Source organism: Protobothrops mucrosquamatus, unplaced genomic scaffold (assembly GCF_001527695.2).
Source record: "Protobothrops mucrosquamatus isolate PMUCROS unplaced genomic scaffold, P.Mucros_1.0 scaffold4, whole genome shotgun sequence".
NCBI lineage: Eukaryota > Metazoa > Chordata > Lepidosauria > Squamata > Viperidae > Protobothrops > Protobothrops mucrosquamatus.
The window spans coordinates 319920-331403 of record NW_015386391.1 but is presented as its reverse complement, the minus strand read 5'-3'; the positions used below and the strand labels follow the sequence as shown (position 1 = coordinate 331403).

Sequence of the window (11484 nt, the reverse complement as noted above, 5' to 3'; positions counted from 1 at the left end):
TGGTGCCTTTTATGTATGGGAGGAGGGCTTTGCCGTTTTCTTGTTCTCTGTCTTGGAGAAGAAGCTGTGATCACACACCACTCTTAGAAGCACGAAGCTGAAGACACCAGCCTGAAGATGACGAATGTGACTTCGTCGAAACGTCGCCAAGGTACTTTTAATTCTACGCGGGAGAAAACCCGAATAACTAAAGACCTACATATATATATATTTTTCAAATGAGTGCAAGAAGGCAAATGAATGACTGAACAAGAGCTGGGGGTGGAGCAGAAGGGCTCTTCATTCAGAGGGGGTTGCTAATTAAAAAAAAGGGGTATGGGGGTGGGAAGGGGCTCTGACCATTTCTTGCCTTGATTTTTTTTCACATTCATTTGGCAAAGGGCCTTTTTCTGCTGAGGGCAACTATCCAGAAAAAGGGCAGGACAGGCTTGATGGCAACAGAGCAAGGACCCCCTGCTGAAAAGAGCTGCACTTGTCTTCATTGTGACTCAGGAAACGCGGGTGCAATTTCCAGTTCTGCTGAGCGATTGCCACTCCTTCCTGTCTTTCTCACACATGCTTTTTTTTTCACAGCTGGGCATTGCAAAATTCACAGAAACTGGAGGAAAGTGAGGCGGCGGCTGTGGCGGCAGAGGGCTCAACTCCAGCCCCCCCTTGCCTGAATCTTGCCAGGGGAAGCGGCTGCTGCAGCCCCCTTCCCAGGGCCAGATAGGCAGGCCAGCGGCTGGAGGAGTGGACCCCACAGCCTCTTGCAGCTGCCAAGAAATCGTGATCGGCGACCCAAGAAGGCTCTTTATCTTCTGAGGAGTGTGGCCCAGAGGTCCCCAGGCCTTGCCTCCTGCAGCAGCCTGGGACCTGGGGCCCTGCATTGCCCAGGAGCAAAAGTGGGGGAGTTTGCCCCCAGGGCCTGCAGTGTGCAAGGGAGGAAAGAGGCTGCTGTGTTGTGAAGACCGTGGATTGATTTTCAGCCAAGAAGGCGACTGCAATCTGACGTCAATATCCAGAAGAGGAGGAGAAGGCAGATTGTGTAGTAGGGGATATCCTGATGATCAGCACATTAATCGCTCCTCTCCTCCCCCTCCCCAAATTAAGCATCTTTTAGCTCCGAGATGGCTAGTCAGATTAGCAGGTCAGAGAATGGAGCACAGACTCAGGCCGGGAGAAGAGATGGGGCAGAAACGGGGGTGTTGTGCCGCTGGGTCCCAGACAGACCCTGGCCAGCGCCCCAGACAGCAGCAGCCCACAGACGGAGTTCTTGGTCATGAGCGGTGGCTGTGGCAGTGGGGCTGGGGGAAGGGGGCGACCTTATCACAGGGCAGGAACAGTTAAAAATAGCCTCTCTGGCTGGCCTAGTGGTGCCTCTGCAGGGCTGCTGGGGTCAGAGGTTGAGGGAAGTGTGGGGGCAGGAGGGCCCCCCTCAGACCGGGAGGGGCAGCCTAGGGTGTCAGAGCTGGAAGCCCCTCCCTGGCTGCCCCCTCAGAAAGCGCTCATAAAATGGAGCCTTGACGCCTTCAGGGCCCTTCTCTGAGGGGGCTCTGACATTTCGGAGCTCGCTGGAAAGGGAACATTTGGGGATCCCTATTTAACCTATAAGGTTGTCCAGGATGATGATGTAAAGGGACAGGGGGTCCTCTGTCTAATTTGAATTGGGGTGCTTCCATGGGGGGACAAAGAAAGGCTGTAACGGACTCCCGAGACACCCCCCCCCCAGGAGACCCATGACCTGGGCAATCTTGGCAGCAGGCAACCCAAAAGCTAAGCCTACCTTGGGAGGGGGGTGGATCCTCGTTTCCTTCTCCAAGGGGCAGCAATGAGGGGCCGTGGCCTGAAAGTGGGAGAGGGACAGGGAGGGGTGCCCTTTTCAAGGATGGCCTGGCACAGAGAGGCGAGGTGCCAGTGGCCTGCCCTGATCCCGGCTCCCTTCAGCCGCATAACGAAGCGCTTCCCACAGGCAGAAGGGAACATGATAGCAGCCCATCAGGAGGCACCTCCAGACCTGCCAATTGCAGCACAGCCAGGGAAGGGCAAACCTAGAGAGGAGCCCCCCCCCGAGGGCAGGAAGCCTTGGAGCCTGGCACCATGGCACACGTCCCGTGTTGGCCACTCGGTGGAGACCCGGCCTGGGCAAGGCAATCCTTGGGCCTGCTCCCTGCCTGGGAAGAGCTCAGTCTCCCTACCCAGAAGCCAAGTGGCTGCTGCCCCAAAAGCTGTGCCCCTCCTTGCTAGAGCCATCCCCCCCCCCCACTGCTCTGCCTCTTGGCTCCCCACAAGGGCACTGCGACTTGGGTCACCATTTTCCTTTGCCCATCCCAGTGAGGGGCACGCAGTCTGCTGGGCCCCAGTGAGAAAGGCAGGCCGGGGCCGGCTGCGTTTGCTATGCACAGCCCCCCCTGTTCCCTGGTGGCAGCTCAATAGGGAGAGAGACTCCTTCCTCCTCCTTGACTGCTGCTGCGTCCTCCTCCTTCGAGACGTTGTTAGGGGACCAGTTGCTCACCCATCAAAGAAAGATGATTTCCTACTGGGCAATGGATGCAGATCCCCCTCCCCCCTTTGCCAGGGATTCTCTTTATACCTCTTTATGGGGCTTATATGGCCATTGCAGCTTGTTCTGGAAAGGAAAAGAGTTTCCTGCTTTGGGGCAGCAGGGACCAGAAAGAAAAAGACGGGACGATGGAGGCAGCTCAGCTGAAAGGGGTCTCTGCCCTGGGGCAGTGAAGAAAGGCCGAACATCTGCCCGAGGGTGCCCTAGAGCTGCCAACTCTCTGGGAGGAGCTTCCTCCCCTGCTCATCCCGAGCAGCTGCAGGCGAGGACCAGGAGGGGAAGTGGGAAAGTCCCGAGGCCCCTCAGCCTGGCCACAGGAGCGCTCTCCAGGGTGCTGGGAACAGCCAAAGCCAAAGCCATTCTCCAGCTGGCTCCCTTCGGCGGTGGCGCCGCTCTGCCCCCCCCCGCCCGGGGCTTCTGTTCATCTTCCTTTGGTCAGAGTGGGGCCCAATGAGCCACCTTCCCCGGGCTTGATCCCACATGTGGGGCAGACCAGATCAGCTCTGTTTGTCCAGAACGAAGCACCCCACAAGTTAGGCAAGCCTGGGGGGCCCGACAGATGGCCACCCCAGGCCAGTAGCCCCTCTTTCTGCTTCAGCGTCTGCAGTGGTGACTCATCACAAGCGAGACACACAAAGGAACATGCTGCCGCCACCAGCACATTTGCAGCACCAAGCGAGCCCCCTCCACCTAGTGTGATCTGGCACCACTGCTGCCATCTGCCCCCCCCCCCAGAAGAGGACAGAGCGAGAAAGGGGTGTCAGGGGGACAGGAATCCTTCAGGCTCCCTTCTGGTTAGCAACGGCTTCCAAAGCAGCCTGTAAGCTCCTTTCTCTTAACAACATTTCAGTCATTCCCCAACATGCCATTGTGTGAGCTGCCTTGAGGGAGAATCGGAGGAATCCTGTGTCCTTGGGCTACAGAAGCACAAGGGAGAGAAAACTAACTGGGAATGGAGCTCACATCTTTCTGTCACTGACCCCATATCAGAAGGTCAGAATCTTAACATTTATACTAGGAATATACTCTTGAGTACAAACTAATTCTTAATATTAATTCCACGTAGACCATCAAGAAAATGGAAAAGATAAAAAAGAGGAATAAATGCTATTTTTATGCTGAAGGCAGACCCTGGAGAAATGTTTTCCTTAGAATCTGGGGCTTTTGGGCCCTAGACAGGGGAGATAAGGAGTTGGTTCTGCGTCAGCCTTCTCCAACTCAGCCCTTGTGGTGGGGTGGGCGTGGAATTTAATTCTCAGAGGTCTTGGTCCCAAAATGTTCCAAAGCACCAGGATGAAGAAGCTAATCTAGAAACAGAGCAATGAAGGGCAGAGCTTCAGCCCATGAGATCTACTCAGTTGGATTTCTTTTTAATATTTGTCTATTGAGCTCAACCACTTGGATCCTTGTGCGGGACAGGGAGTTAAGAGGCAGACCAACCTCTGCTATTCTTTGGTTTTACACTAGGTAGGACAAGTGGCTGTACAAATACTGTGTGCTAGTGCAAGCCAGGTTAACAGCTTGCACGTGGGAGGCCCCAGAGAGCTGCCACCAGAATATTCCAATCTATCTTTTTCTCCAGAGAAAACAAAAAAGGGAGATTTCAGAGCCAGCGATGGCAGTTGCACAGGGCTAGGTAATTTCCATCCAACCCTTAAAGGAATGAAAATATGAAATCAGCCTCCACATCCAAGCAGTGGAGGACAGCCAGTGTAATATTAATTTAAAAAGCATTTTGAAAGGGAGCCATAAAAAGGCCAATTTCACATTATTTAATTAATTGAAAGAATAATTAAAGCTAAGTGATGTCTGTCCAGCAGAGCTAATGCAGTTCTGTTGCTCTTCCAAACACCCCGTTGCCTCCTCCTCCTCCTCCTCCTCCTCCTCCTCCTCCTCCTCCTCTGCCTCTGGGCCCTTCTTGTCCAGGTCCCAGTGCAAACGCTCATTCCTGGAAAGCAAAGGCCATGACAGGGTGGGCACTTTTCACTGAGGGAGCAAGAAAGCGGGAGAACCCCCCCCCCTTAGCAGGCCAGCTGAAAGGGAGGCCGAGGGGCTCCTTCCGCCAGCTGGTGAGAGCAAAAAAAAGCCGACCCTGGGAGGGCCTGGGAGAAGGTGGGCAGCAGGCAGCCCTGCTTCACTCTCTGTCCAACCGGCCAGCATTGCCCAGCCCAGTGGCCCAGAGCGCGGCCTCCCTGAGCCGGGGAGGGGGAACACGACGGAGGAGGGAGATGAGAGCCCAGCGTGCCTCTAGACCCGCTGCGGGAGCCACAGTGTTTGGGAAGCCGCCTGGCTCCGCCTCCCAGGAGACACCGGAGAACTTAAAAAGGGCCGGGTGTTTTGGACACGTTTTCGACAAGATCTGAGCCTGCTTTGGTTTGAAAAGCCGCGACTTCCATTTCGTTATATAATTCTTAGCACAGGCAGTCCCCGACTTACAACCCTTGATTTAGTGACCATCCAAAGTTACAACAGCACTGAAAAAAGTGCCTTATGACCCCTTTTCACACTTACGACCGTTGCAGCGTCCCGATGGTCACGTGATCGAAATTCAGCTTCTTGGCAATCGGCTCATATTTATGATGGTCGCAGAGTCTCGGGGTTATGTATTCGCCTTTTGCGACCTTCTGACAAGCAAAGTCAAGGGGGGAAGCCGGATTTGCTTAACCGAACAATTGCAGTGACTCTCTTAATGACTGTGGTAAGAAAGCTCATAAAATGAGGCAAAACTCACTTAACTGTCTTGCTTAGCAACAGAAACGTTGGGGTCAGTTGTACCTGTATTTCTCTCTTATTGCTAAAAAGCTGGAAATCCCCGATTTAGAGGCGGAGGGGAGAAGAGCTCCATCCACCCCTCGGCACTGCCCCTCCCACAGGCACTGTCCATCCAGGAAGGTGGGGCCTGGGGGCGCTCTGGGCAGAGACAAAGGTTGGCAGATCTAGTGGCCAAGGAAAGGCCATGCCAGAGGGAGGCTGGGTACCAAGAGCAGCGTCCGTTCATGGGGCTGCAGTTCTCCAGGTGCAGCCAGCTACCGCACTGGGACAGCAGCCAGGCAGCACTGGACACCCACTCCCTGGGTCTTGCTGGCCCAGAAAGCGTTAAGAGTTTGGCATTCTTGCTAAAGCGCAATGCCAGCCACCAACCAGCCCTTGTCCCAGGCCAGTTTCTATTGCAGCAGTTCCCTCTCTGCTTCGCTGCTCACAGACACAAGCCGTTGACCTTTGTTGTACAAGGGGGTGCCAAGCAACGGTTCCATGGAGCTGACAATCCCCCCCCCCATGACTAGCTGATGGGGGGTGCAGAATAAACATTGGATGTTTTCCTGGGGAAACTCTGACCTCATTAGACCCGCAGAACTCTGAGCAAAGACAATCCAACGAGTTTGGGAGGCATTTTCAGTTGCTGGTTGATGACCACAGAAAATGCAGCATTGGGAGAGCCGGGCTGAGGGCACCAGGTATGCCTTGCCCTCTGATGCACTACAGCCCAGCCGAGCTCCTCCTGGGGTACCTGACAAACTCTACATCAAGTGCATGAACATCCATCTGTAAGGGGTGAGCAGCTTAAGCAGCTGCAATTTCAAGTATCCCATTTGAGGGCAGGAAACAAATCTGTCCAGCATCTTTTCAGACTGAAGGCACAGTGCTACCTCCTGTCAAAATACAGAGAATTTGACAGCAAAGCATCAGTTCTAATGACCTTCTTTGTTCAACAGAGTCTACAGAGCTGACTGCCACAGGAAGCTGTAGTCACCAGCTCAAGTAGGTTGAAAATGAGAAAATACTAACCGATTTTGGCCAGAATAACGGGATGGAGCCTTACAATTCAAGGGCATCACATGCAGGGAAATGTCGGTGAGGAAAGATTTCTTTTCCCACATCCTGCTTCCGATATGAGGGTTCCAGTCATGTCACCTACCAAAGCTTAAAAGCCCTTCAGGATTGGCAGCTGTGCTCTAGCAGAGCAGGCTTCTGTTTTGATGTGAATCCTAGGCTTCAGTGGCCTCCTCGCAAGGCCCGCACTTGGAGAACTGCAACCCAGTGAATCCCCTTTGGGCCTGGAGCTGAGGAACCACTTTCTGGGATGGAAGCTGCCCCACCCTGGAACAGATTCCGATTCAGGAGCAGAGACCCTCTTCCAATGGCTCCAGCTCTTTGAGCGAGGGCCAGTGTGGGGTCATTAACCCAGCACTGGCCTGCCTGCCCAGCCAAGGCAGGAGGACATGCATTTCAACATCTTTCTGATCTAAAGAAATAAAGGCCTGGTCTACTCCACTGAGCAACACTCAGCTCTGACTCCAGATGATTTGGCCCGGAGGCCCAAGCAGTCTGGAGCCTCTGGCTGCAAGAGAGGCGCTCTGAAGGCGGTAGGTAATCTCCAAGGAATGAGCCTGAAAAGGCTATTAGGAAATTAAAACCAGAGCACAATGTTCCACCTCCTAGAGCATCCTGCTGGGCTGTGTGTCCCCCCCTGTTCCACTGCTCAGCAGCCCTCTGGATCGATGGCCTAGCTCTGCACTGCCTCCCACCTAGTCAGCAAACGGTGCCACCCACCGTCCTGGTGAGAAAAAGCCCTCCTGGGACAGCGGCTCCTTCAATCCCTCAGTCGCTGCACCTGTTGCTCCGAGGTCCCCAAGGGAAGCCCCTCGCCTCAGGGTAACGCCCCTCCCCCTTGCTATGCACCCAGCCCAGCCTGCAAAGAGCAGACACAGTCCCGGCAAGCATCCTATTATTAACTCGACTGTCAATCGCTCCAGTTTCTCAAGGTTGTACAAATCATCATCTGGGGTGGATTTCAGAGAAGACGCATCAGCTAATTTCTGTAATAGCTCAGAACTGATTCCCTCATTGTCTCCAAGAAACAATAAAGCATCTTTCTCCTCCACCTGCTTCCTCATCTCTGGCTTCCAATATTTCCCACCAGGACCATTATGGTCTTTAAGCCCTCAGGAAGATCTGCTGATCCCTCACCTGTGCTGCAGAACAAAGAGGGTAGAGGGGTGTGGGGTGGGGTCTGTGCAAGAGAGAAAGATCAGTGGGAATGCAGGATGCAGAGCCAGGTACCAAAACTTTTTGCCCCGAGGCAGAATTCTCTTTTCTACATTTTATGCAATCCTTTAGGAAACAAGTGGTTCCAAGCTGAGCTCTGTCTCTACTCCAAATAGTCAAAAACATGGGAGAAACTTTGGCTTTTTCAAGCTATAAAGATGGAAGGGCGCTCCCTGTAATCCGTGCAGTCGTACCCCACATCATAGCACACATCATGGCCAGTTTGAGTTAAGCCATTCAAAACCAACTTTGGAGGAAAGAGGAAAAATCTGAAATGGCAACACCTCTGCAGAACCAGCCTTTAGTGAACCTACTTTAGAAGAGTAGGTGTTTGCCAAGTTAGGGTAGATTAACCTCCGGATTAACCATGGTTTAACAAATAAACCACAACTGGTTGGTTTCACATAATAGGTTAAGCCACAGGATCAGATTTACAAATCATAGAACCGAGTTCAGACATTCAGACATTCAATCACCTGAGGCTCCACTTGCGCTGCCTCCATAAGAGACCCTGAAACGGGCCAGGGAGCAGAGCAGCGATTTCTTCCACAAATCTCCTGGCCTAGTTGACAATCTGCTGCCACCAGGACAGAAGTCAAGGCAACGCCACCCGGTAGACTGGGCACAGCAAAGCCGGCCAAGGCTTAAGATGAGGGGACCCCATAAACAAGGCAGACGCAGCTCCGCTAGGCTGCTGGATCTCTTTCTGCCCTTTCCTCGTCCCACCCACGGGAAAGCCCTCTCCGTCTCGCCGGACTACCGAACCAGTCAGACGCCGAGCCTAAGATCGGCAAGGTAGAAAGCAAGGTGCTCACTCGGAATAGCCAACCGGGGGGCGCCGTTCTTACCTTGGCCCTCATCTGGCCCGAGGTGGAGACTTTGCGGATGAGCCTGTGGGAGCCGCCCTCCTGCTCGCCTTCGCTGTCCGAGGACTCCTCGCCCGGGGCCAGCCGGTCCATCTCCAGCGAGACCACCGACTCGCGGCCCTTGCGCAGGAACAGCTCTCCCGGGGGGGCCAGTTTCTCGGCCATCCTCCGCTCGGGTAGACGCCGCGGTCCTCTGAAGGAGAGGCAGGGGCGGGCGTGAGCCACGGGGCCCTCCGGAACCGCTTCCTCTTTTGTACCCTCCAGCCGTAAACAGGGAGAGAAACCCAGCTCGCCCTCCTCCCGAGCCCGGGGGCGCGCGCACTCTCCTCGCTCCCCCCCCCGGGGCCCCCTCTCCATCCACCTCCTTGAATGTCGCGCCGGGGGGCCGCGAGGCCAGGAAGCCGCCGCCGCCGCCGCTGCTTTTCCCCGGAGAGACCGCCCGGGGCTCGGCTCCCGCGCATCCCCTCCGGCAAACAGGTGGTTGGCGGGGCGGGGGCGGCGCCGGGTCAGCAGCCCGGCCCTGGCCCTCGCGTGCTCTGCTGGGGCACAGCCGTCCGGCCCCGCTCTCCCGTGGCGGCCCCGACTTCGTAGCGGGCGACTTACCGCGTAGCAACGGCGGAAGGAAAACCGTTAGCCCGAGCCGAGGCAGCGTCCCCTTCTGCGTCTCCGCAGCGCCGCGGGGAGCACGCGCGCCCGTTTCGCCCTCGTCACCAGGCGCAGCTCCCCGGAGCCTCCAAGCGGAGCGAGCGCTCCCGCCGCGGCAGCTGCGCCGGATCCGCCACCGCCGCGGCACGTGTTGCTTCCTCGGCGCTTCGCGGTCGCCGCAAGCTCTTGCTTCCTCCCGCCAGCCGACGCCGCAGTGCTCCCTGGTCCCGCCCGCCGCTGAGAAAACAACCCCTTTCCCCGCCCCGCTCCCATCCGAAGCAGTCAAACGCCTTTTAATCCGGATGAATAGACCCCGAGAAACTTCCTCCGCCCGGCCCCTGCGACGCCGCAACAGCCTCGACAGCCGGCGGGGGGGGGGGGGAGCTTAGGAAACGACCCTTTTTTCCTCCTTAGGGAAAGGCCCAAAGACGCCCCCCCCCTTGGCCGGCTAAAGAAAACAGGCAGATTCGAATCGCTCTCGCTTCGCTTTCAAGAGCGGCGGCGGCGGCGGCGGCGGCTGCAGGGACCCTGCGGTTGGCTGCGAGTCCACCTCGAGCAGCAGCCCGAATCCAAACAGGCGCCTGGCGGGAGGGGGGAGAACAAGAGATGGAGTCAGGGGACCGGGCCGCGGGAATCCCAGAGCGGCCTTCAACTAGTTGCTCGCGTTCCCACGAAACACTAAATCCTATGCTAAACTCGTGGGCGGAGTCCGCAGACCGGGGAGACCAAAACCAGGAAGCAAGTTTGTCTTTCGGGATGAAGACCTGAGTACATTTTAGGCCGGGTCGACCTGCATGTCCGCGTGCTGAGTTCACGGTTCAGGAGGCCATAATGAGAATCCAGGCAACGGGCTTAGTTAGGTAAAGTTGGTTTGCTAAACCGGCAGGTGCGGTAGTAAAGGTGTCCTGTTGGGGCTGGGCAACTCTCGCCCCTCCCCTGTCCAGCTGTTGAACCAGCCCCCCCCGCCGCAGCCTTTCCCAAGAATTTTGCGCCACCCACAGAGAGCCCTGAATCCGGAGGGGAAAGCGGGCAGCGCCCCCCGTTGTCCTCGGCCACTCTAGGCTGCACCCGCTGCTTTGTGTTCGGATCGACTGCGTGGAGAGGGCGATCTTGCCGCCGCCTTCTGGCCCAAGATCGGGAAGAGCGAGGGCGCCTCCGTTGCCTCCCTCCAGGCCTCCTGGTCGTTCGGAGAGTTGGAGCCCTTTTTCCTCTTGGGCCGCCGCCAGGCGTCCCCGCTTCTACCTTCCCTTCCTCATTCGCCTCCAGAGCAGCATCGGCCAGGTGCATCTCCCATCATCTCCAGCTCTGGCAGGCTAGCGAGCGGGACTGGGGGCATTGTGGGAAACGAGCATGGGCAGGGGTGGAAGCAGCAAGTAAGGGAACCCTCCTGAGGGCCCTCTAGAAGCCAAGCGGGGAGGGCAGCTAAGAACCCAGCCAAGGAAGAAGGAAGGGGCTGGGAGAGGTGGGCGAGGGGGACTTGAAGTGTGCCACTCCAGCCAAGGAGCAGCCAGGTGGGTCTGCCTGGCAAAGCCCCTCCAGGTGGCCTCTTGCCCTGAGGCAGGCACTGTGCAGGGAGGGGTCAGGAGCAGTCGGGTGACCGTCTGCTCCAGCTTCAGGCAAGAGCCCGCCTGCCCCTGCTTCCCCTCAGCTGCCACTTGGCTTAATGCACCACAGGACCCAGGCAGAACCTTTCAACCGTGAAAGGCTGGCGTGTCTGCCTTCCCCCCCCCCAATTAAACCTCTTGCTGTGGTGATTGGCAAGGCAGCTCTGGGAGGCTGTGCTGTCCCTGCCAGCCCAATTCCCTTTGTTGAAAGGGCAGGTGGCCTGGGCAAAGCTTGGTGGCCGTGTCATATCCATCAAAGGACAGGGGTTGATGCACTTCTGAGAGACCTTGAATTCCAGAGCTTCCACCATCCAGCCTTGCAACTGCTGCAATTAAACTCCACGCTCTGGCTCTTTTCTGCAGCTCTTATCTGCAATGAGGGAGTCGGTTGCAAGACATTCTTCAGCCCCAAAAGCACATGGCTGCTGCAGCCTGGCCCCACTCTCAGTCCTGCACATGGACGTCTGTCCACATTTCCCATGCTGTTGCCTCCCTCAGTTATCTGAAGCCTCAAGAGAGGAGCCCATCATGCAAAGGACTTGATCCTGGAAATCTAGCCAGTTGCCCCGCCTGTGGTCAAAGGCCATCTGGCTGCTGAGTCTTGCCCAGAGCAAGCTAACCATGCCAAACTGCCAGCTTCTTTCCCCTTATAAGTGGGAGGCTGTAGCCCCCTCCCCCATCTCATTTGCCTTGTACAAATAAAAATCTTCCCCCTTTCAGAGCAGGCTGTAGTGGTTCTGATGCTCCCCCCCCCCCCCCCCCCCCCCCCCCCCCCCCCCCC

At 56.5% G+C, this 11484-nt stretch overlaps 1 protein-coding gene across 1 annotated transcript in view; it reads right to left on the bottom strand.

Annotated features, from left to right (window-relative positions):
- LOC107303203 (diacylglycerol kinase delta) overlaps positions 1 to 8619 on the bottom strand; it is a 25198-nt gene extending 16579 nt beyond the window's left edge. Inside the window, exon 1 of the mRNA XM_029282937.1 lies at positions 8437 to 8619. Within this exon, the coding sequence (XP_029138770.1) occupies positions 8437 to 8619 (183 nt within the window). The remainder of the gene's footprint in view (positions 1 to 8436) is intronic.
- Between the last annotated feature and the right edge of the window lie 2865 nt (positions 8620 to 11484).